General features: G+C 46.8%; 1 protein-coding gene across 1 annotated transcript in view; it reads right to left on the bottom strand.

The window, feature by feature from the left end:
- MPP1 (membrane palmitoylated protein 1) overlaps positions 1–23,695 on the bottom strand; it is a 66,289-nt gene that overhangs the window by 13,607 nt on the left and 28,987 nt on the right. The window contains exons 2-7 of the mRNA XM_031945202.1: positions 12,567–12,716; positions 12,022–12,100; positions 10,485–10,570; positions 9,992–10,060; positions 6,140–6,336; positions 1,137–1,249 (exon numbers count right to left, since the gene is read on the bottom strand). Coding sequence (XP_031801062.1) covers positions 1,137–1,249; positions 6,140–6,336; positions 9,992–10,060; positions 10,485–10,570; positions 12,022–12,100; positions 12,567–12,716 — 694 coding nt within the window. The remainder of the gene's footprint in view (positions 1–1,136; positions 1,250–6,139; positions 6,337–9,991; positions 10,061–10,484; positions 10,571–12,021; positions 12,101–12,566; positions 12,717–23,695) is intronic.

Below are 23,695 nucleotides of genomic sequence, written 5' to 3' on the forward strand. Positions count from 1 at the left end.
CCTGCCCATTTCCCTGCCCGCTTCCCTGCCCGCTTCCCTGCCTGCTTCCCTTTCCTCCCCAGGTGCTAGTTCTGTCTTAATCCAAGCACCTTCTCCTTACTTGGATGGGCCTGGGTTGTGGCTTCTAGGAGAAAGGAAGCTCCTTGCATGTCAGTCCCTAGCTTAGTGTAGGGCACCTGCTCGGTGCCCAGGGACCGCTCTAAGTCCTTGTGCCCGAGCCCCATGGTCAGTGCCATCCCTGAGACTTCTAATTCTGATTCTCTGACTTCAAATCTTCCCAGAGCAGGAGTTCTGAGGCCACCTGGGCCGCTCGTTTGCCACCACTGCATTTCAGCGTCAGGTCTCCTTTATGAACCCGGCTGTCTTATTCGGTCCTGCAGCCGCCCGCTGTACCTCTGCCCCGCAGCAGAGATTGCCAGAAGTAGGAGCCGGGAAGGTCTGGGTCTGAATCACGTCTCAGGCCTTATAACCCTGGCCAAGTCCCCTCGGGGAGCCCCAGCTTCCCAATCCATAAAAATAAAAGGGGCTGCCAAGGGCCTACGCTCACCCGGAGGCGCTGCGGGGTTCCCATGGGACGGCATCAGTCAGCACTGGGCCGGCCCCAGGGTGTCAGAGAAATGGAGGCTGCTCTCCGAGGGTGGCAGGTGGAGAGCCTTGTTCCCAAGTGGGAAGGGGTCACACCCACACCAAGATGGTGCTTTGGGGAGCGTTGGAGCCCCTGCTGCCGGCCCGTGACCTTACTGAGTGCTCCCAACAAGCCAGGAGGCAGGTGCTCCTGGGGCCTCAAAGGGAAGGAGGGCTGGCCTCTTACTGCCTCTATGCACTTACCTGCTTGGGGGGGGGTGCCTGGAAGGGGGCCGGGGGAGGCAGGAAGTGAGCCTCCAGGCCCCCAGCTCTGGGCCCCTGTGCCCCTGAGGCTGCCGGGACCCCGGCTTTATAGGCGTGGAAAGGTGAGCCCCAGTGTTTGTTCCTCAGCCACCCCCCAGTTGGTGGCAGCGGGGGGTCCTGAGTGAAGTGTGAAGGGTGGGCTTCCCCTTCCACACTGCCTCCCCAGCAAGAGGAGGTCTCCCTGGGAAACGTGGGGGGGGGAGCCTGGGGAACAGGGCGGGGGAAAAGGCCAGGGTCCCCTGGCTTACTTGAGCTGTGCTTCGCCAGGTACTTGTCTTTGTATTTCTTCTTCTTTCCCCCAAAGGGGCTGCAGCTCGGGGACTCGGATTGAGTGGCTGACTGGGCCACGCTTGCCACTCTCCTGGGGGAACAAGAGCGAAATAACTCAGCCAGGTGGTGGTGCCTGGGGGTCCAGTCCCCTGCCCTCACCCCACCTTGGGGGAAATCAGGCCCCACCCCCCCTTGGGGAATCAAGCCCTAAAACACTCAGTGAGGGGAGGGGTGGCTAAGGGTCCAGTCCCCTGCCCTCACCGCCCCTTGGGGGAAATCAAGTCCAAAAGTAGTCAGTGTGAGTGTGGTGGAGGAAGAGGGCATCTCTCAGCCCTCCCAGTGTCCCCCCTGAGGTTCCCCGCCCCCACCCCCATCTTCTCTTCTCTTCCCGCTCAGATGATGACAGACCCTAGGGCAGACAAGGCTTTTTGGGGAGCAGTGTTCGGGAGGGCAGAAGGGAGTCCGCCCACGGGCCCTGCTTCAACGAGACATGCGCGGACCACTGAGGCGCAGGCGGACCGGAAGGAAGCTGGATCATATTCATTTTTTAACACCGAGGGAGGCTCTGTGGTTTTTTCAGGGTGATGATCTCAAAGTGGCAGCGAATATGAGGGAACATTTACGGGCCTCAAGGAGCGAGCTACATCAGGGCTGGGAAACGAGCAGCTCGGACCGGGCTGGGAGCAGGGACGGGAGGCTTCTGAGACCCAGCCAGGGCTCAGCCCCTGACAGGAGAAGAGAGGAAGCTTTGAGACAAGCACTTCAGCCGCAGGGGGCACTAAGGGCAGCTGTGTGACCTTGTGCATGGGACACACGGGGGAGAGCAAGGGGCAGACTCGGCAGCCAGGTGAGGCTGAGCGTCAGGACAGGTGCCCCACATGTCCTCAGCGCCTCCTCACTGGCAGGACAGGAAAAGGCAACTTGTGGCCGTCGGAAGGTTAGAGCATTTCTAACAGAGCCCGCTAAGGAACGACAGGCCAAGGCCCGTTTCCGGAGCCCTGCCGGTCACTGGCTTGGCCCCACCCACCTCCTTTACAGGAAAAACGAGCAGTGAGAGCAGAACCATGGAGCCCGGGCCAGCCAACAGAACCACCACGGCTGTTCCTCATTCCCAGACTCCGGGAGGCGCATCACCCCCATGGTGACCCTAACCTTGCGCCTAGAAGGAACCCCCTTCACGCACGAGGGATTGTCTGCCCTCTGCTGGAAGCGCCCGAGGAAGGGAAACGTGTGGCTCCCGGGGGTGCCCGAGTCATTCTGGGACAGCCTGAAGCTTATGCTGACGCCAAAGCCCACAGTGGCCTCTCGGCATGGCCTCCCTGCATTATTTCCAACTGTGTCTCCAGGGATAAGCTAAAGACGCCTGATCCTTCCTCCACATGAGAATCCTCTACTACTTGGAAACACAGTCTTTGTGGCCCCCCAAGTCCTCTCCAGGCTCAATGTGGCCGGGTTCTTCCACCATCCTCAAAGAACAGGATCCCAAGGCCCTTCCCCATCCCCTTCCCCAGGTTCTCTCCAGTTACCGCACTAAGGAGCACAGTCCTCCAGATGAGACTGAGGGCAGAGTACCCCAAAAAGGTCACTCCCCTTTCCTTAGCCTCTCTGAACACTGCCTCCGAATGACATGGATGACGACCACTCCCAAAATAACCGCCATTTTCTCCCCCCAGCCTCACCTTGGGAAACTCATTTTTATCTTTTTCAATTTAACCCAAATGTTCTAGCCTGGCAAGGGCTGTTGGGAGGCTCAGTCCGTTCCCCTGGGTGTCAGCTCTCCCTTCCAGCTTGGGGTATACACGCGCCATTATGCCTTTAAGGCATTGAGGAAAGGGCAGAAAAGCACAGAGCGGAGCACAGATCCTCCAAGGCTCGCCCGGAGCCTTCCTGCCAAGCTGCCGCTCACCCATTGGGGACTGACAGCTCTTTGAGGTCGTCAGTCTACAAGTTCTGAATCCAATTATTCGTCTTCGCGTCTAGTCCACATCCCTTTGCCTTCTCCACAGAAAGAGATACTTCATCAGTGCTCTGTCCACATAAATGGCGTGGCCGACATTCCTCTCACTTATTAGTTTAGCTGATTGTCCCCAGGCCACAAAAGCCTCCCCCCGGCCAGAGTGGCTCTCTGAGCATGCCCGCCGTCGCATAGAAAAAGATTCTATTGGTTTGTCTCAGTGTTCGCTCCTCAGTTTTTCCTTCCTCATAAAAGGCCCTCCAAATCTTTTATAGATAACACAACCACAGAAGGAAAAAAGGAACCTGAAAGGACTTGGGGGTCGGAGCTCCCGCCCAGTGCTGGGAATCCACTGACAGCAGGTTCTGGGATTTTCACCTGATCTCTTCCAGTGATAAGGGATTCACCCCCTCTCTGATAACCAGTCCTCATTTCTACCACACGTCATAAAGTGTTTTCTTTCCTTGGTGCTCTGGGCCACCTAAATAGCCAAGTCTGAGCCTTCTTCCAAGCAATGGCCTTTCAAACACTTGAAGATGGCTATTGTGTCACCGCTTCCTGAATCTTCTCTTCTCTAGGGCCACGTCCTTCTACCAAGGGCACGCTTTCCTTTTCTAGATTTAGGACGGCTGCTGATTACGGCTCCTTGATCCGGAACTAGTCCCTCAGGTGTGTTATCCAGACTAGGTCCCAGATGCAAGGGCCTCCCAGGTAGCACAGCAGAAGAGAATATGGGATTTGGCTTCTTGGTTATAGAGGAAGAGCTTTGGGGGATGGGAGGAGGGATGGGGCAAAGGGTTAATGATAATGAAGCAGAAAAGCAACCGTGACAAGATCATCAATGAACAATTACAAAAAGGACACAGAACTGACCAAAAGGTAGTTCAGAGGGAAACACAGATTAGTGCAAAAGCTTTGGGACCAATTCATCCTATGTGTGAGTTACTTAAAAAAAAAAACCAAAAACCCAGCTCTACATAACAGAGATTTGCAATTTCATGCACAATCTCCTCTCTTTGTTCATGTTGTTGGTGTTAAGTCTAGAATAACAAAAACATTGATTAAAGAAAGAGAATGTTGTTTTTATAGTTAAAGGTTCTGATAAAGGCCTCATTTCCCAAATATAGAGAGAATTGACTCTAATTCATAAGAAATCAAGCCATTCTCCAATTGATACATGGTCAAAGGATATGAAGAGACAATTTTCAGATGATGAAATTGACACTATTTCTACTCATATGAAAGGGTGTTCCAAATCACTATTGATGAGAGAAATGCAAATTAAGACAACTCTGAGATACACACCTGTCAGATTGGCTAAGATGACAGGAAAAAATCATGACAAATGTTAGAGGAGATGTGGGAAAACTGGGACATTGGTGCATTGTTGGAGCTGTGAACTGATCCAGCCATTCTGGAGAAGGATTTGGAACTATGCTCAAAAAGTTGTCAAACTGTGATACCCGGCCACAGTGTTATCGGGCCCAACCCCAAAGAGATTTAAAGAAGGAAAGGGCCTAATTGACGAAATTTTTGGCAGCCCTTTTGTAGTTAGAAACTAAACTGAGGGTGCCACGTTGGAGAATGGTGAATAAATTGTGGTATATGAATTTATGGAATATTACTGTTCTTAAGAAATGACCGAGGATGAATACAGAGAGGCTTGGAGAGGCTTACAATGATGCTAAGTGAAATGAGGAAACCAGAGAATTATATACTTCAACAACGATACTGGGAGGATGGATTCTGATGGAAGGGTTTTCGAAAAGAGAAATCTAACCAGTTTAATTGATCATGATAAAAGGCTACACCAGAGAAGAAATGGGGAAATGAAAAACTTTTGCAGTTTCGTTTTTCTTTCCGGGTTATTTTTACCTTCTTTCTAAATTGATTTTTCTTTTTTTAAAAACCTGCGATTTACACATATTTGATTTAAGATATACTTTAACATGTTTAAAGATGTTTTGCCATCTGGGGAGGGAGGAAGGAAAATCAAAACAAAGTGAGTAGGGAAGGTTGAAAATTACCCTTGGGGTTCTGGCAATAAAAGCAAAAATGTTAAAAAAGAATGTTGGGGGCAGCTAGTACACTGCAATGGAAGACACTGCCTGGGAGCAAAGAAGCTGAGTTTAACCCATCAGACATTTTTAGTTTGTGTGACTTGGGGTCACTTAATCCCAATTGTTCCCCCCCCAAACAAAAAGACTGATGGATTGGGATGCAGGGAATTTGGGTTAAATTGTAAGCTCCTTGAGGACACGGGCTGCCTTTTGCTCTTTCTTTTTCCAGGGTTAGCACATCCCTTTGTAAAGGTCTTAAAAATGCTTGCTGATTGAACCCAGACCCCTTTGGCCAAGTTGCCCAGAGAGAGGCAGAAGGCAGCTTGGGAATTAGCTGGACCAACCCTTTCCTCTTGCAAGAAATGAGGAGAAAGTGACTGTACCAGGGAAAGTCACCTACCAGGCTTCAGGCGCTCTCCAGTTGGGCTGGGTGACCCATAGTTCAGGTACTCAGCAGGAAGCTGGGGCAGGGGTCCCCTCTAAACCCTAGGCTCCCTTGATGGAAACATTTTCCCGAGCTGTTACAGGAGTGAATTTGTCTCCACCTTCCTACTGGTGGTGAAATCTTTTTAGCCCAAGTGAGTTAAAGAGCCCCCATCTAGGTTGGCTGAATCTGGTGTCAAAGGACCTGGGTTCAATTAATCACTTTGACTTTTAGCAAGTCACCAGCTCTCTGGGCCTCAGTTTCCTTCCCTGTAAAATGATGAAATCGGATTCGATGCCCAACTCCAGCACACTGATTGCACCTCCTCACCTTGTCCAGACCCACTGACCGTTCTTTTTGCTCACAATGTCAGAGTGTCTCTAGCCCTGCCCCAGCTCTCCCACACACACCTTGTATTATTTCTCCATGTACATGACCTCCTGTTCCCAGAGGCCTTTGCATGGTAGTCCCTGGCTTCCAGCAGGTGATGGATGAATGCTTACTGGGGTGAGGTGAGCGCCATGTGGGGCCCCCTTGACTTACCATTCCTGCAGCTCTGGAGAGGGAATCAAGCCTGCGGCCTCCCTCGAAGAGCCTTCCACCCTGCCTTGCCACCAGTTGCTGTCGTCCTTGTTGATGATCTGAATGATGTCTCCCGTGGCAAACTTTAGGCCTGCTTCCTTGCAGGGGATCAGGGGATCCTTCTGGGGATCATAATCAAACTGAGCCCTCATGAACATCTGCACAGCAAAGTAAGGGGGAGGTGGGGAGAGAAGAAGTCAGATGAGGAAAGCTACTCCAGTCTTGGAAGAAAAAAGCCCCAGGCTGCCTTGCCCTGCAGCAAAGTCCTGCTAGGGATGCTAACATCTGCCCTTCCCCAATCCCCAAGTCTGCTCTTCCCCAATGCCCAAGTCCACCCTTCCCCAGTCCCCAAATCGGCCCTTCCCCAATGCCCAAGTCAGCACCTAAGATAAGAGGCAATGGGCTCTGAAGTATATATTACGTTGAATTGCAAATTCGAAGAAGTAGCTTAAATGTAGGGGAGCTTGGGAGAGAGTTTAGCTTAATTAAAGTTCTCCATTTGCTTTCCAGTGATGCAAGGTAAAGGCCTGTGGTTCTGAGTTAGGAGAGCGCCTCCCCATCAGCCACACCCGGACCTCCCCACTGCTGTTCAAACACGACCCCAATCCCACAGTCCAAAAGCGGTGCCGGAGAAAGGATGGCGAGAGCTGGCGTTCCCTAGGTGGAGCTTGGGGGCAGCTCCGATTTGGGATCTTAAAAATGAGGAGCTGGAAGCCCGGGAAGCCCTCTGAGGTTCACCTGCCCCAAGAAGTGGGGACTGGCCCTTCTCACTCAGGGAGAAGCACTTAAGTGGCAGAGAGCACTGCCCTAGGGATCAAAGATCTGAGCAGTTCGAATTCTACCACTAACACTTCCCAGCTGGATGACCCTGGGCAAGTCGGTGCCTCAGTTTTCTCACCTGTAAATAGGGTTATAAAAGCACCTACTTCTCAGAGTTGTTATGAGAATCCAACAAGATAACATATGCAAACTTTCAAGAAAGCCCAGTGATGATGATGATGATGATGATGATGATGATGATGATGATGGGACATAACTCTCTATATCAAGGAGGCACCCTCAACCTCCTTAACCTCCCGAGCTCTAATCCCGGAATGGCTGTTTATGGCTCTGTTTCCCCCCAAGACAACGTCAGCTTCTTGTAGGCAGGGACTCTTTCCCCGCCGTGCAGCCATCCCCATAGGATCCGGCTTCAGTGGCCGTTTGGCTCTGCCCACAGTGGGAAATGCCCATCTTGGAGCAGAGCCGGGGAGGAGGAGCTCCCGTGGGGAGGAGGATCCCAGCCTTGCTGCTGCCTTTCACCTGCCAAATGCCAGCTGGAGACTTTGCAGGCCCTTTCACTGTTCGTCCCCAGCCTAGCACCCCCGTCTCTGCTCTCATCATCCCTCTTGGTCTCCTGAATTGAATAATCTGGCCTCCAACAAGGTCTTCGACCTCCCAACTGCTCCCTTCTTAGCTCCCAGAAGCACCAAAAGTGATCAGAGGCCAAAAACCTGGGGTCACGGGACCCGGGTTCAAATCCTGACCCTGAAACTCACTACCTGTAAAACTGAGCAAATCACTTGACCTAGACCAGCTAGTCCGGCCTTCTGTAAAATAGGATGAAAACCAAAAACGATACAGGAAATGGACTGCGAATCTAGAAGCTCTATTATCATTACTGGAGAGCCGGTGTACACAGAGCAAATGGGAAAGGCGGGGAGTGTCCCATCAGCATCTCGGACTCCACACCGCCCGAGCGGGGCGCGCTCTGTCTCCTGAAGTAGCAATGGCCCAAGTCTCACCATATGCTTTACTCAAATCGAACTTCAGATGACGCTTATGGTCCGAGTCCACCTCCTTGGCCATCTATCCTTACAGACCGTCTCTCTTCCCATGATCCCAATGTGCCAACCCCACTTCTCAAACCTCAAAAAGGCAGGAAGGAGGAAAGGGCCTTCTACTTTACAGGCTCCCTTCGCGATCTTACAACATCCCTCCCCTCAAATAATCTTCACGCCTTTATATTTCTCTGTGTACACATCAACTTCTGGAGGGCAGCGTGTTGTGCTTTTCCTATTTCTAGGGCCCAGGAGAGTCCCCGGCCCTGGATAAATGCCCCATAATCACAGAATTGCAGATTTTGCCATTTTTTTATTCAACTTTACAGCTGGGGGGCACTTGAAAGACCATCTTAACTAACTCCATTTTACAGATAAGGAAACCGAGGCTAAGGTTTCCTATACCTTCAGCAAGGGCAGGAAAGTGTGAGAAGCGGAATGAGAAACCGGGTTTCCCTGCATCCAAATCTGGCCTGCTGCTCACTCGCCAACAATCCCCCCCTCCCACCCCCTCGGAGGTGGTCTGAGGGCCTGACAAACCAAGTCAAAGCACTTCTGACGTTCCAGTCAATTGTGACTATGGCAAATGACAGAGGGACTGCCTTGATCTACCCAAGGAAAGGGATCCAGGGGAAAAGGTGTGCCAGTTCGCTCGAGTCTGACTATCCACCTGAAATGCAGGTACATTTCTTTGGAAAACACAATGCGCTGCTGTCGGTATCACTCTGATCAGAGGGTACCTTGCCCAATCATTTTACAGATTAGGAAACTGAGGCCAAGATGCCACAAGCAATGAAAACAATCCCAGTTCACACCTCTTGTCCTCTCTTCCAGCCGGTGGCAAGTTATTGGCCAATCATTCCCAAAGAACGGGGATGGGGCACGTATAAGCTCCTTGCGGGTAGGGGCTGATTCGTTTTTTGTCTTTAAAACCCTGGTGCCTGAGCATGCTGGGAGCTTCCGAAATGCATAGTGATGAAGCCAAGAAAGCCTATATTACTGTGCTTGGGGGAAGAGAAGTTGGAGCAGACTTCCCACTCTCCAGACCCACTCCTCCCTGAGGACTGCTGGGTGACCCATGAAAGAGCACCGGTGCTTGAGACCAGTCAAACCCAATGGCCATCCCTCTCACCCCAACCCCACCACAGCCACTTCCTTCCCTTCCCAGCCTGCAATAATTCTGTCAGTCCCGTAAACTATTAGCTGGGTGAACCTGGGCACATGACTTGGGTACTCATTTCCTCCTCTGTGAAATGGGGATAACAGAAGTACTTCTGGGCACCTAGGAAGCACTACTGTGGGTAGAGCACTGGATCTAAAGTCAGGAAGAACTGAGTTCTTTGCCTTAAACATTAACTGTGTGACCCTGTACAAGTCACTTAACCCTGTTTGCCTCAGTTTCCTCATTTGTAAAATGAGCTGGAGAAAGACATGGCGAGCTAATCCAGTACCTTTGTCAAGAAACCTCCAAATGGGATCAGGAGAACTGGATGTGACTAAAAATGATTGAAAAACAACAAAAGAAACACTTCCCTTGTTCCCTCCCCACCTCTCACTTTTGTGAGACTTAAAGAAGCTAGCAGGGATAAATCTTCAAGCACTATATAAATGCTCTTAAATGAATGGAAATCGTCTTCACTGCTCTACACCGGGGACTGCTCAGGCAGAGGCCGGGGCAATGAGCCTCCTGCTGTAGTCCAGCATGTTCTCACTGAAGCGAGCGAAGGGCTGACGCCCAGCGCCTACATCCGGCTGTCCGGGCTCCTCGGGCTCCCAGGCAAGCTCCACATCCCAAAGAGCCTCCCCGGACCACGGACAGCACTCTGGACTGAATAACGGCCCTTCCCATTGCCACAGATCACCAGAGGCCTCCTCAGCTCCTCCACATCCAGCTGGTCTGAGTCCCAGGCAAGCAGGCCTCAAGGGGCCAAGCTCCTAGTGTAACCTTCATTATCTATCAATAAGGGCTTCTCGACAACCCAAAGACACCTACCTGGAGAGCAGGGAGCCGGCTCTGCTGGTTGGGAATCACTTTTAAGGAGATCGTTCCTTTGGTTTCTTTCTATTGGACAGAAGAAGAGGAAACAGGAAGCAAACGCAGGAATGAATAACATTGATTCGTTTTGAGTCTCTCAGTGTCTTCAGGGATGAGAAGGAAACAAGGAGACGGTTCCCTCAAGCTGTCGGCCGCTGGCTAAGGTACCTGCGGCCCCGTGCACCGTGGGTGCTGGGTGTGCCTTCTGCTCAGGCTGAGGCAAACCCCCGTCATCCACTGACCGGCGACCCTCAGTGCTCCCCTAGGGAAGCTTGGAACATGCTCCCAACTCGTCCATTTACCTCTCATCCAAATCTCGCCCGTGAATCAGCCCCAAACAGGGCTCTCCCTTCCTCGTTTTATACCCACCCAGAAAGGGAAGGCAGCATCTGCCTTCAATCAGCTCCCAAAGCTACACTGGGCTCGGACTGCTGAGGGCCCCCATACCTACCATCACCTTCTGCAGCTGATCGACAGAATGGTTGGTCACACTCATGCCATTGATCTCCAAGATCTCATCTCCCACGTGGAGGGAGCCTGCCAGGAAGAGAAAAGGAACTGAGGAGAGGAAACCCGGGGAGAGCCAACTCAGCATCTTGCTCACTCTGGACATGGCGCCGTATGGGCACCAGAGGCTGGGGTCCAGAGCTAGGGGTGAGGGGCTGCAGAGGCGAGACTTCCAGCTCTTCCATTCTTACAGCACGGCCAAGGCCTGTTCTTCCACATGAAGGCAAAAGCCCTCCCACTCTCCCGGGATTGTAGCAATTTCAGCCAGCACCCATTTCTGTTGGGGGGCACGAGTTGGTAGGGAGACCCCAAGGAGGGAGAGAAATCAGAATCAACCACGCACCCCCAATCTGGGGGGCTCCCCAGCACCTTGCCAAATCCCAGAGCAAAAAAGATATGACGCTGGATGGCAAGGTTTTCTAAAAAAAAGAAACCACCTTGGCAGCGTAACTGGCATTCTCAGTGCCCATTGTGGACACTTGTTGGGAGATCTTCCATGAGGAGGCGACGGCTATGAGAGGTACGGGGGTGGGGAGGAAGGAAAGGCCAAGGGAACATCAAAGGCACCCGGGAGGAAATCAGGGAGAGGGGCAGGGGACCAGGTCTTGGAAGCAGGAAGTCAAAAAGTCTCGCTTCCGCTTCCATTTGGAAACACCACGCGTTGGCCCAGTGACTCCTGGGCAAGGTGCGGCTTCCTCCTGCCCAGGCTGTGCTCCAGAGTGAATGCTGGGGCCACAGGGGGTCCAGGCCCAGCCAAGCTCCATGGCCTCCCTCCTCCAAGCTGTTCCCTTCTGAGGGAACAAGCTCCCCTCGCCTCCCTCTACCTGTCCGCGGCCCCCACACCCTCTTAGGCCCAGCAAGCTTCAGCTCCACTAAGCTTTGAGGGCTGGCTGTGATCTCTGAGTGCCAGTTCTTCCTCTGGGCCACGCCCCCTAGCACTTTGCTTCCGCTCTTCTGGACTCTCCCCTTACAGCCCAAGAGCTGGCTGCTCCATGGAGGAAAGCTCTGGAGCACTAAGAAATGAAATGTCCAAGATCACACAGCTTTTAGGCATCGGGGCTGAACTTGACCCCAGGCCAGTCACGGCAGGTCATAAAGCTGGTGTCGTGTGAATTATTTCAGGTTTGTTAAAACTTCTTTTACACTTGAGTCAGGGATCACTCGTGTCCCACACGACACTTGACAAGTAAGTTAGACTCTAAGGTCCTTGAGGGCAGGACCTGTGCTTTTGCCTTTCCCTCTCCCAGCGATCAGCTCAGCCCACTGCCTGGCGCACAGTAGGTATTTAATAAGCGTCTGTGACAGGCGGCCACTGGACGTACGAAGCGGATGGAGGACTGGGCTGCCGCCGACCCCTTTGGGACGGCTCGCACTGTTAGGTCCAGGAGTGGTGGATATTCCTCCGGGATCCCCTACCGGGCGACGGGCACACTCCCTCCCCCGCACCAGAGAAGGGTGCTCAGGGCAACCCTGAAAGCTACCTTGTCTGTGAATCATGCCTCCATGGAGAATTCTGGCCACCATGCAAGACTGCTTCTCATTCAGCTTCAGAGTAATTCCCTGCAAGAAAGGAAAGCGTCGAGGGCGTCACGTTAAGGAAGACGGGCTGTGCTGCCGTGGCAAGCTCGGCCCCAACGACAAGAGGGGCTTTTCCAAAAACAGCATCTTTGTCTTCATCAAGCTACCTAGAGGTGTTGTTTGTAAACCCATCTTAAAGATGGGCAGACCGAGGTTCCGAGGGGGTGAATGACTTCAGTTTCTTTGGCCAGTGTTCTCTCTGCTGAACCACAATAGGCCTCCTGACTTATTATGGCTTCTTGGGGAAAAAAATTTAGTAAGCAGCTTGGGGAAGTTTCCTATTTGTAGCCCAGGGAACATTGGGCAGCAGGAAGGAGCCCATGATCACGTACTGGGGGTGAGGCTTCTTGCCCATCACACTCTAGCTAAAGATAATTTGATCTATGCTGGGGGCGGGGGATAGGGAGTAGGGAAGAAGGAGGGAGGGGAGGATTGTCAACCAGCTCACCATGGGCTCCTCGGTGACTTTCTCAAACTGAATGAAGCGGACTTTGCGGGGCTCCCGGTGGCTGCCGTGGCCGGGTCCAGGACTAGCTGGTGCAGCAGACCCATTGGTGTATATGTCCTCAGTCACAGCGTTGGAGGGAAAGGAAGCAACCTGGGAAGCGCAAAGTGCCCGTCAGAGGGAGGCCCTGGCAGCAAATCTACCATAAAGGCCCCTCCTTCCGAGAGTCAGAGGGGCAGCCCGAATGACACCCAGCCGGCCCCGGAGCCACAGGTCGCAACACCCAGCCAAAGGAGGCCCTTGGAGGCTCTTCTCCCCACAAGCCAACAAGGAGCCCTGGGAGACACTGAGCCCACATACAGGCCTGACCAAACACAGGATGCGTGGCTACGCTAATGTCTTCTTTACTAATGTCTTACAAACGTTTCCTGCTAGAAAAACCAAAGCCGGGAAGAGGCAATGGCAAAGGGAAGCAACTGGAGTTTGGGACACTCGGGCCAAAGAAACCGTATTCTCCCTCGACAGGGGGCGGGGCCCAGACCAGTTTTCAAGTGGAAGATGATGAGGAAAACCAGAAAGCCCAGCACTTCCGAACAGGGGGCCCAAATCCGCCAAACTTGGCAGCTGGGAAGAACCCGCAAGCCCGGAAGGCCCTCCCTTTTCCAGAAGGGGAGCCGTCTCCACCTTTTGTTGTCCTCTTCACTCAGGGCCAGGAGAATTCCACAGCCCCTCCAGTCAGTCACCAGTCTCTCCTTCTCTGAGACTCCCACCACCTGCTGATACTACAACTGTCTACACGTCATCACTCTTCTTCTCAAGCGAGTTCAATTCCTAACTCACAGTATTTCGCTCTTCTTCACTCCGCACCTCATGCCCAGGGACAATCCCTCCAATCATTCATCCCCTCAGCTCCTCCCCGTCGTGCTTCCATTTCCATATTACTTCAGCTACCCAGAAGTTGGATGCCCTGAGGACCCATGAGACGGTCACCTGCAAGTGATCTTGAACTCTTGATGCTCTCTCCCAGTGTATGACCCAGCAGCCCAGGTCTCATTAGGTCCCTTCTCTTCCAGCACATCACCCAGGATCACACGTCACTTTTCCCTCTCAAAACCTTGAGTGTGGAATCAGCATTCTTAACAATGTCCTTCACGCCCTCTTCTCCAATCTCTGGACTTGCAGCTCTTAGCCAGTTCTGATTCCAATCTCCTGCCCTCACTCTCTCTCTCCTCATGGCTGCACTGTTGCAGAAAGTCACAAAATCTTGCTGACTGGGTCCACTTGAACTTCATACTATAACTAGAACTTGACCTTCTCACTAGACAATGACTCTTCTGCATAAATTCGCTCCCCACTCCATCCACTGACTGCATTCACTTTTTTGTTGAAGAATCAGAAGACCCAGATGCAAATCCTGACTGCTAACTATGTGACTTGAAGCCAATCAGTGTTCTCCTCTGGGTCTATTTTCTCATTTACAAAATGAGACTGAATAGACAACTCTCCAATTTGGAACTATGCTCAAAAAGTTATCAAACTGTGCATGCCCTTTGACCCAGCAGTGCTACTACTGAGCTTATCCCCCAAAGAGATACTAAAGAAGGGAAAGGGCCCTGTATGTGCCAAAATGTTTGTGGCAGCCCTCTTTGTAGTGGCTAGAAGCTGGAAAATGAATGGATGCCCATCAATTGGAGAATGGTTGGGTAAATTGTGGTATATGAATGTGATGGAATATTATTGCTCGGTAAGAAATGACCAGCAGGAAGATTTCAGAGAGGCCTGGAGAGACTTACATAAACTGATGCTGAGTGAAATGAGCAGGGCCAGGAGATCATTATATACCTCAACAACAAGACTATATGATGATCAATGGACCTGGCCATTCTCAGCAATGAGATGAACCAAATCAGTTCCAATGGAGCAGGAATGAATTGAACTGGCTACACCCAGCGAAAGAACTCTGGGAGATGACTATGAACCACAATGTAGAATTCCCAATCCCTCTGTTGTTGTCCGCCTGCATTTTTGATTTCCTTCACAGGCTAATTGTACACTATTTCAAAGTTTGACTCTTTTTATACAGCAAATTAACTGTTTGGACATGTATACATATATTGTATTTAACTTATACTTTAACATATTTAACATGTATCGGACAACCTGCCATCTGGGGGAGGGGGTGGGTGGAAGGAGGGGGAAATTTGAAACAAAAGGTTTGGCAATTGTCAATGCTGAAAAATTACCCATGCATATATCTTCTAAATAAAAAGCTATAATAAAAAACAATAAAAATTAAATTAAATTAAATTAAAAAAAAAAAAAAAAAAAAAGAATAGACAGCTCTCTCAGGTCCCTTCTAGGTCTAAGTCTAAATCAGTAACCTTGGGCTCATCTGAGTGGTAGATTTCCAGTCCTAAATCCTGGAGGTGAAATCCCAGATCTGTTATTCTGGACATCAACTCAGGCACTTTTCAAGGACTTGGCACTCTCCCCTGGAACATCTGGAGGGCAGACTAGCTTCTCCAAGGCACTTTTGAACGTCTAAATTTCATGAACCTGCACCTGTAGGAATTTGGATTATCAATCATTTCCTCTTCTTCCCCTCCTACCAAAACCCACCAGCCAAAAACTTCTGCTTCCCATAGGCCTTAAAAAGGCATTTCTAGATCTTGCTGCTGTCCTGTGGCTTGTTCCCTTTGTACTGTCCAGCTTCTACACTCCATCCTCTCACTACTTTTCCATTCCTTTGTAACCTGGACTTCCCTCAGATCCAGCCTCCATAAGGCCCTGGGTACAAGAGCACCGGATATAAATGTAAGATCACTAAGCTCATCACAGAAAATGACAAATAGGAGGGAATCCAAGAAGCCTAGAAAGACCTACATGAACTGATGCAGAGTGAAGCAGAAAGAACAATAAAGTGAAATCGAGTAACACTATGAGGATGACTGATTTTGGCTTCCCTTCCCTCCCTCTTGTCCGGGACCCAAGGGCCCAGAAGATGGAGCATGGCAACCCGCTCTGCTGTATTTAAATCAATCCACCAGCATTTACCAAGTATGTGCTATGTGCCAGGCCCTGTGCTGAGTGCTGTAAAACAAATATCATGACTGTGACAACTCTGACTTACAAAGGCAAGCTGGGGAAGGAGATGTGACAGCCAATCAAAGGCCTCTATAAACCATTTGGGGAGTTAAGAGGAACTAGGTTTAAACACTGCTTTGCTCTTTCCTACCTCTTGTGACCCTGGAGAAGCTGCTTCGTCTGTAAAATTAATGGAACTCAATGATTTCTACAATCTCTTCTAGCTATAAAAACCGCATTCTCCTACCAGTGTCACTACTCATTGTCAGCCTTTCTCTAGGGCCCTCTTCTCTCTTAACACTTTCATCCTTGGCAATTTCAACCACTCTCCTCCATTCAATTAACATCTCTACAAAGATGACTCAGTCAATGAGTCTTTTGAAAAAGTCAATTCTGTTTTCTTTTCAGTTTTGAATTCTCTCCCTCCCACATCCTCTGCCACTACCCATTGAGAAGGCAAGAAAAACAAAGCCCATTACAAATGTGGCTGGTCTTTCACATTAGTCATGTCTAAATATAAGAAAGAAGGAAAAGAAAATACACCCCCATCTGCCCTGAGTCCATCCAGTTTCTCTCTCTCTGGAGGCAGAGAGGCTGTTTCATCATGAATTCCCTGGAATTACGGGAGGTCATCGTGCTGATCAGCACTTCAGGTCTGTCACGGTTGTTTGTCTACTATTTTGCTGTATAAATTCAACAAACATTTCTTAAAGGCCTGCTATGCTGCAGGCTGGATGATGATACAGAGATAGCCCTACTTTAAAGGACATTCTACTCTATCTATTCAGCCTTAATATAGCTAGCTGGTGCAGTGGATGAAATTCCAGTGAGGAAGACCTGACTTCATAGACAAATCACTTGGCCTCTCTGCCTCAGTTATATCATCTGTAAAATAGGAATCATAATAACATACCATCCAGGATTGTTATAAGGATCAAATACAAGCAGAATTGTAAAGCCAAGACATAGCATGTGCTATATAATTTCACCTCTTTCATTTTCCTTCTCCTTCTCATTATTACTCATGTTTTTCTGAATCCCAGTCCCACATTCCCATGTCCCTGAAAGCCATCTCCATGGGGAAGTCCTGTTGGCAACCCGAGATGAATTTATCACGTAACCCCCCAAAAGTCATCCTTCCCAATAGAATTAAAGCACATTAGGGACAGGGGCTATGTCCTTTTATCCTTATGTGTTCAGTGCTCTCTCCATCACAGAGGAACAAAATCCTAGATCTTAAGATAGAAAGATCCACAGAGGTTGGTCACGGAATCATCCTTCATTTGACGATGAAGACATTCAGTCCTAGGCAGGTTAAGTGACTTGTCTAGGGCCATAAGCTTGGAAGGATCAGAGGTTGGAGTTCAAGAGAGGTTGCCCTAACTCAAATTATTCAATTTATAAGAAATTAAAACCAATATGCTAGTATTCAGTAAACCCCAAAACCAATTCAATTCAATTACGAGAAATTAAAACCAAGATGCTAGCATTCAGTAAACCCAGAAACCACAATTCCTAAAGCGAAGACTCAATATTCGACAAAAAACTGCCAACAAATTGGACAGCAGGATGGAAGTTAGATAACAAGTCACAACTTCTATCAAGATAAGCTCCAAATGAGTCCATGACTTAAAGTCACATCATAAACAAATCAGAGAAATGTGGAAAAAATTTACTCATCAAATCTATGGAGGCTTAAGGACAAAATAAAGGAAAGAGATGATCACAGAAGATAAAATGGATCATTTTGATTACACAAAATTTAAATTTTTTTGTACTACAAATACAATAAAACTAAAATTTAAAGGGAAACAACTAGGGAAAAACTATTTGCAAAGATCTGAAAAAGGATTCATTTCTACGATATATGTATAGACTTGTGATGGAAAGAACTATCTGCCTCACGAGAGAGAACTATGCAGACGGATTGTGGATCAGAACATGGTATTTTTACTTTTTTTGTTGTCGTTTGGTTGATTTTTGTTTTCTTCTCATTTTTTTCCCTTTTTGATCTTATTTTTCTTTTGCATCGTGACAACTGTAGAAATATATATAGAAGAACTGTACATGTTTAACATAGATTACTTACTGTCTAGGGGACAGGGTGGGGGGAAGGGAGAAAAATTTGGAACACAAGGTTTTGGGAGGATCAATGCTGAAAACTATCTTTGCGTATATTTTGAAAATAAAAAGCTATTATTAAAAAAAAGAAAGATCACATTAAAAATCACTAATAGTTAGAGAAATGCCATTTAAAGAAATCCCGAGATTCCATCTCAGTCCCATCAGAATTTTAAGGATGACAAAAATGAAAATGAAAATGTTACAGAGGCTGTGGGAAAAACAGACACATAGATGGTGGAGCTGTGAATGGGTACAACCGTTTGGGAAAACAATTTGGAATTATTCACAAAACGTCACTGAACATGTGTGTCCTTTGATTCAGCAATGCACTGCTAGGCCTATCCCCAAAAGAAATCAGAGAATGAAGAGTTCTATATATACAAGAATATTTAGAATAACTCTTTCTATGGTAACCAAAAAAAAAAAACTGGATGCCCATCAACTGAGGAATGGTTGAACAAATTATGATATAAGAAGGCGATAAAGTGTTATTTTGCTGTAAGAAATGAACGAATGGATGTCTTCCAAATATCATGGAAAGATTTATATAAACTGATACAGAATGAAATAAGTAGAACCAGTTGAACCATGTATACTATAACATTGATATTACACAAATGAACAATTCTAAGGACATTTATCTACTGATGGGTGAGATAAGGAGAAACAGGAGAATAATATATACACTACTAACAATGTAAAAACATGATCAGCCATAATGCCAGAGGACCAGTGAGGTAACATCTTATCTAGGACAGAGAGGTGATTTATTTCCAGGGGAGAATAAGCCATAGATATTTTTGCATACAACCATTGAGGGAACTTATTTTGCCTAGCTTTGCATATTCATTTCAAGGAATTTGCTTTGCATTTGTTTTCTCAGCCAAGAAAAAATGACCTTTGCACTAGGAAAGCTGGGAAAGGGATGGGGCGGAAAGGGGGGGAAATAGAGAAAGTTCACAGGGAGTAGATATCTAAGATCAGGAAGGCAATAAAAAGAGAGACTCTGGATGCCCTTGATGAATTCAAGTCCCCAAAGTCCAAATGAACATTGTCCTTAGGTCCTGATAAAACTGAAAGGTGAGATTGCTGCACTACTGTCAATGATCCTGAAGAGATTTGGAGAAAGGGAAAGGTTCATTAGGGCTGGAGAAGCAAATCTTGTCCAGATTTTCAAAAGAGGAAAGAGAACAGTTTCCAAACTACGGGCCAGAGAGTTTGACTTCTGTTCCCAGGAAATGTTAAAGCAAATCATTAGGGTTAGGGAACATCTCAAGAAGGAAGTAAGGAGTACAAAGAGCCATTAGGATTATCTTGTCAAGGCCAGATCATGCCATGCCAGATCAAATTTAGCTCCTTTTTAAATTAGATTAAGCTAATACCAGGCCATATACTACAAATGAAAATAATAGAATGAAAAAAAGGAGGATCAAAGAAAAAAGCTACGAATTACCCATCTCTTTCAACCGAAAACTGAAAAAAAACCAAACCCAAAATCTGAGTGCTCTGGTTCAGGAAATTGTAAGAACCAAATACAGAGGACAAAGTCAAGATTGGTGAAATGCTCAGGACACCAATACTACCCAGCTTAGGCATTCATTTTTTAAGCAAACTATAAGAATTCTGGATACAAAGATACAATTCATTTCTACAAAGCCACAATTCAATTGTGGTTTAGAAATGCAGTGAAATAGTCTTAGGCAGTAAGAAACGACAGAAAAAATGTAGAGAAACTTGGGAAGATTTAGAGAAACAATCTCTAAATAAAGAGATATTCCTTTTGGTTTCATTCTGTCCCAAGTTTCTCGAAATTTTTATATATACATACTACAATAATATAAAGAAAATCAGATTTTTAAAAAAAAATGATCAATCTTGATTCCAAAAAACTGATACCATTTCTTTCCTCCCATAAGTGAAGGCCTACAGATGCAGAATATTGCACTGCTTGGTCATCGTGCTACTTGGCTCTGGTTTGGTTTTGTTTTCTGGATTATAATGGAGGTTTTGATTAAGGGCTAAAACATTGGAAACATTGGAAAATAGTACCCAAAAAATCAATAAAGCATAAAACAAATGGCCTGTAAGTGCACCAACCGGAACTGCACAAGTTTCTTTGTCCACAGAAAGAAGCGAAACGTGACACACATTGAAACGTGAAGGAAATGGCCTGCAACTTAAAATGGCTTGCTCAGAAATACAGGCCCTCTCTTTTCCTAAGAAAAAGACAGGGATTGGAACTAGACCTATGATGTCACAATCTTTCTCTCCATTTTACAGTTGTATAAAGCGGCCGGCCAGGAGTTGGCTCCCAAGCTACCTTTATCACCCCGGGCAACAATATCTCAAGAAAAAGATATCGGAGGTGGTGGGGGTGGGGGTGGGGGTTAATTTTCTTAGGATGAGGCCAAACTCAGCAGGACATAAAAACCGACCCCAAAACATCAACGAGGTAAATCTTTTAAGCTAGTGAGTGCCCACGAAAGGGGGAAAAAATTACATTTTCTGGGAAACCAAAAGACTGTTGTTCCTTTGAAGCCCAAGAAAAACAAGAGCTAAGAATAGAATTGCAAACTCTACAGAAGGAGATCAAAAGGAAGCAAAGGACTTTAGGTGGGGGCGGAAGAAAGGTAACTGAGAGGAGAAAGGAAAGCTTTTGTACCTTGAACTTCGAAAATCCAGACAAAGGCTGAGGCTGGCAATCCTTGAGCAGCCCTATCTGAAGTGGACTGATAATAGAGGAGGGTTAATGAAGCTTACTACAGCAAAACTAGGGAGCAGTGCTTAGCATGGAGGGGAGAGAGTAGGTCCAAAGTCTAGTTTGGGAGTGACCCTCGTGGAATATAAAATGGGATTATAAAACAGTTAACCAACAGGATATGACACAGAGAAAATAAAAATTAATTATAATATGCAATATCCAGTATGCTCAATATACCTAGATATAATTACAATACTGAGTATACCTGATCTCACCTATCAAAAGGAAAAGCCTAACAGTTTTACTCAAACAATCTGGGGCTATGAGCCCATTTCCCTTGCTTCTCAATAGCTATTATTCGTAAAAAAGAAACTTTCCCAAATCTAACAAAATGTTGCCTGTAAGAAATGCACCTAAAACATAGACACATGGACATACACAAATGCAAAGTGAGTCTAGAATAAAATGTATTTTGCTTCAGCAGTGAGTCTGCACAGAAAATGGTAACTCGAGGAGGAGTCTTTCTCATCCAGGGAGTTCCCCACATCAGCAAAATCCCAGGTCCATTCCCCCAGCCTAAATTTCTGTTTCAGCAAATCTTAAAAATAAAATCAGGACTCGCCATCGTGCCATTGGACAAAGTGGAAGATAAACACAGCGGTCAACCGAGATGAACGGAAAACAGACCGTGCTGAAAGGCTTCATGTCAAACGGTACCTAACACATCTGCATCAACTGACGGAGCAATTAAAGAGAAAAAGATAAGCTTCTTGAAATGGAAGAGAGAGAGAACCCATGATGGCCATGTTTGATTTCCTTTGATTAATTATTATGATTTGGGACTCGAGGTCATTCTTCCTGCAACTTTTAGTTAACCGAAAGGCCATTCTGTTAATATTAACTTCACCTGACCAAAACCTGCCTCACAGAATAATAATGTAAAGGGAAGACTATTGGACATTCATCAGATAAAAGCCAAAGGGGAATCTGATCTTCCCAAGAACTGCCCCCTGACTCCTTGGTTATCTTGGCAACATGTAAATCCCTTTGGGACATTGTGAACCCTCTCAATGCAGTTTAATCTGTAACATGACTTTTTAACTAGGTTTGTTTTCTTGGGGGATGGATATGACTCTGCTTAACTACGTTTTCTCAGCTTTGATGATACTGAAGAAAGCATGGGATTATAAATCTGTCTTTTAAACTTATATGAAGGATTGTTAAGAAATCATCTGGGGATCTCATTATCTCAGTTGACTATTTCAATTGGCTACTTTACAATGCTGGTGCCAACAACAACAAAGTTTAGGACAGAAAGAAAAAAATACTTTGAAGGGTTCAGCGATTCTGATTTGGCAAAAAAAATTTGGTTCAAATTTGTTTTTTGGGGGGGTCTCTCGGATTCTGGTTCAGATATTTCAGGTTAAAAAAAAAGAATTTACACTAAAATATAGGACCTAGTCAGTCCATATGTTTTAGAGATACTCCTACAGGTTGTTTCCTGGTTAGTTTTGGGGGGGAAAAATCCTTTCAAGGAATCCAATTTTAAATCTTTGTGAAAATGTTTGGATTAACTTCAGGGGAAAGATATCCTTGGCCCTGAGAAAAATCCTTACATCCAGTTTGGGCTGAGACTGATTATAGAAAATTAGTATCTTTACCAAATGGCTTATTGGCACTTTTGGGCAAACATTGGATCATCAAAAATTACACCCTAAATCTGAAAAACAATCACCTTTGATAGCTATTTCTACAGATGTGTCTATGGGTTTTGATGATCAGAAAAACCCACTTTGTTATGTTACAGAAGAATTAGGATCCTAACCCTACTCCCCCTGTAACTCTTCCCAGAAAAAAAATGGTCAAAGAATAAACTAGAACAGGTTTAGGGAGCTTAGAATGGTGGGGAAGACCACACACATACCACTCATTTGGTATCAAGCCTCTTCTAAGTGGTCTGTATCATAAGAGATGGTTCTTTTTAAAATGAAAATCTTGCATGAGCTTAAGTCAGTGACTGAAGTTTCCTACCTGCTTTTCGTGATATGCTACAGTTCTGATGCTAAGTTCTTCTCGATGAGCAGGGACTTATTTCCACTGACCCTTTTATCAGACTTTCAGTGGGACATTTAAAAAAAAACCCAAACCGGCAAGATAATCTCTTCTCCATCTTCTCAGCCCTGTCCAGGTTGAGGTGCGGAGATGAAAACAGGTAAGTAAGTGAAATAAAAAGTGGTGGTTATTCAAGTTGTTTTTTCATCACCGAGGTTATCTTTGGCAAAGATTGGAGGGGTTTGCTACTTCTTCTTCACTTCATTTTATAGGTGAAGAATTAAGGCAAACAGGGTTAAGTGACTTGCCCGGGATCACAAAGCTTCTAAGCGTCTGAGTTTGAATTTGAACTCAAGTCCTCCCGAATCACAGGCTTGGCACTCTATCCACTCTACCATGTAGCTGCCCCAATTTTCTTTCTCTGTTCAGTAGAAATTTCCAAATTATGATTTGAATGTTTTTGTAAATTCTGAAATATCTTAGTGGATTCAGAGAAAGGGATGCAGTTCTCTAGGATTAAGATTATGTGAAAACAGCACTTAAGACTTCTTTTTTTAGTCACCTTCTTTTAGAGAGAGAGTCATTAAGACAGCCTCAAAACAAAGGGGAAAACATGATTTGCAGTCCACAGTCTTTAGGCCTCTTAGGTAAAAATTTAATCTTGGAGGGATGTTTTCCCATAGTACTATCTTTTTTTTCTGTGAACGATTTAACAGATTTTAATTGTTTAGGCCGGAAAGTCACCTAAAAGAAACTGAAATAGACCATGTGACTCAAAATGTAAAAGTTGTGCACTTAATTAGTGTAGCATGAGAAAATCTGTAAAGGAGATTCAGTGGCGTGTTAGCTTGAGTGATACGATTGGGAAAAAAGAAAAGAAAAAAAGATGAGACAGACTAAGAAAGGCAGTGAGGTTAAATGAAGGGCTAAATCAGAGGGTAAAAAGAAAGGGGCAGTTTTCGAGTTTGTAAGTCTTTGATATTCAGAGTCAACTGTAGGAAGAGGGAAGGTTTCTAAGAAAAGCTGGAGTCTGCACTGAAACTCTGAATAGAAAGTTAAAAAGTTAAGAGTTTGGAGTTTGAGAAAGAGAAGTTGATGAGGCTGTTTTCTATCAGTAAGATAAGGAGGAGGAATTTGAATGTCATTTGAAAAATGCCTGTGTTGACAATAC

This window comes from Sarcophilus harrisii, chromosome X, assembly GCF_902635505.1.
Source record: "Sarcophilus harrisii chromosome X, mSarHar1.11, whole genome shotgun sequence".
Taxonomy (NCBI): domain Eukaryota; kingdom Metazoa; phylum Chordata; class Mammalia; order Dasyuromorphia; family Dasyuridae; genus Sarcophilus; species Sarcophilus harrisii.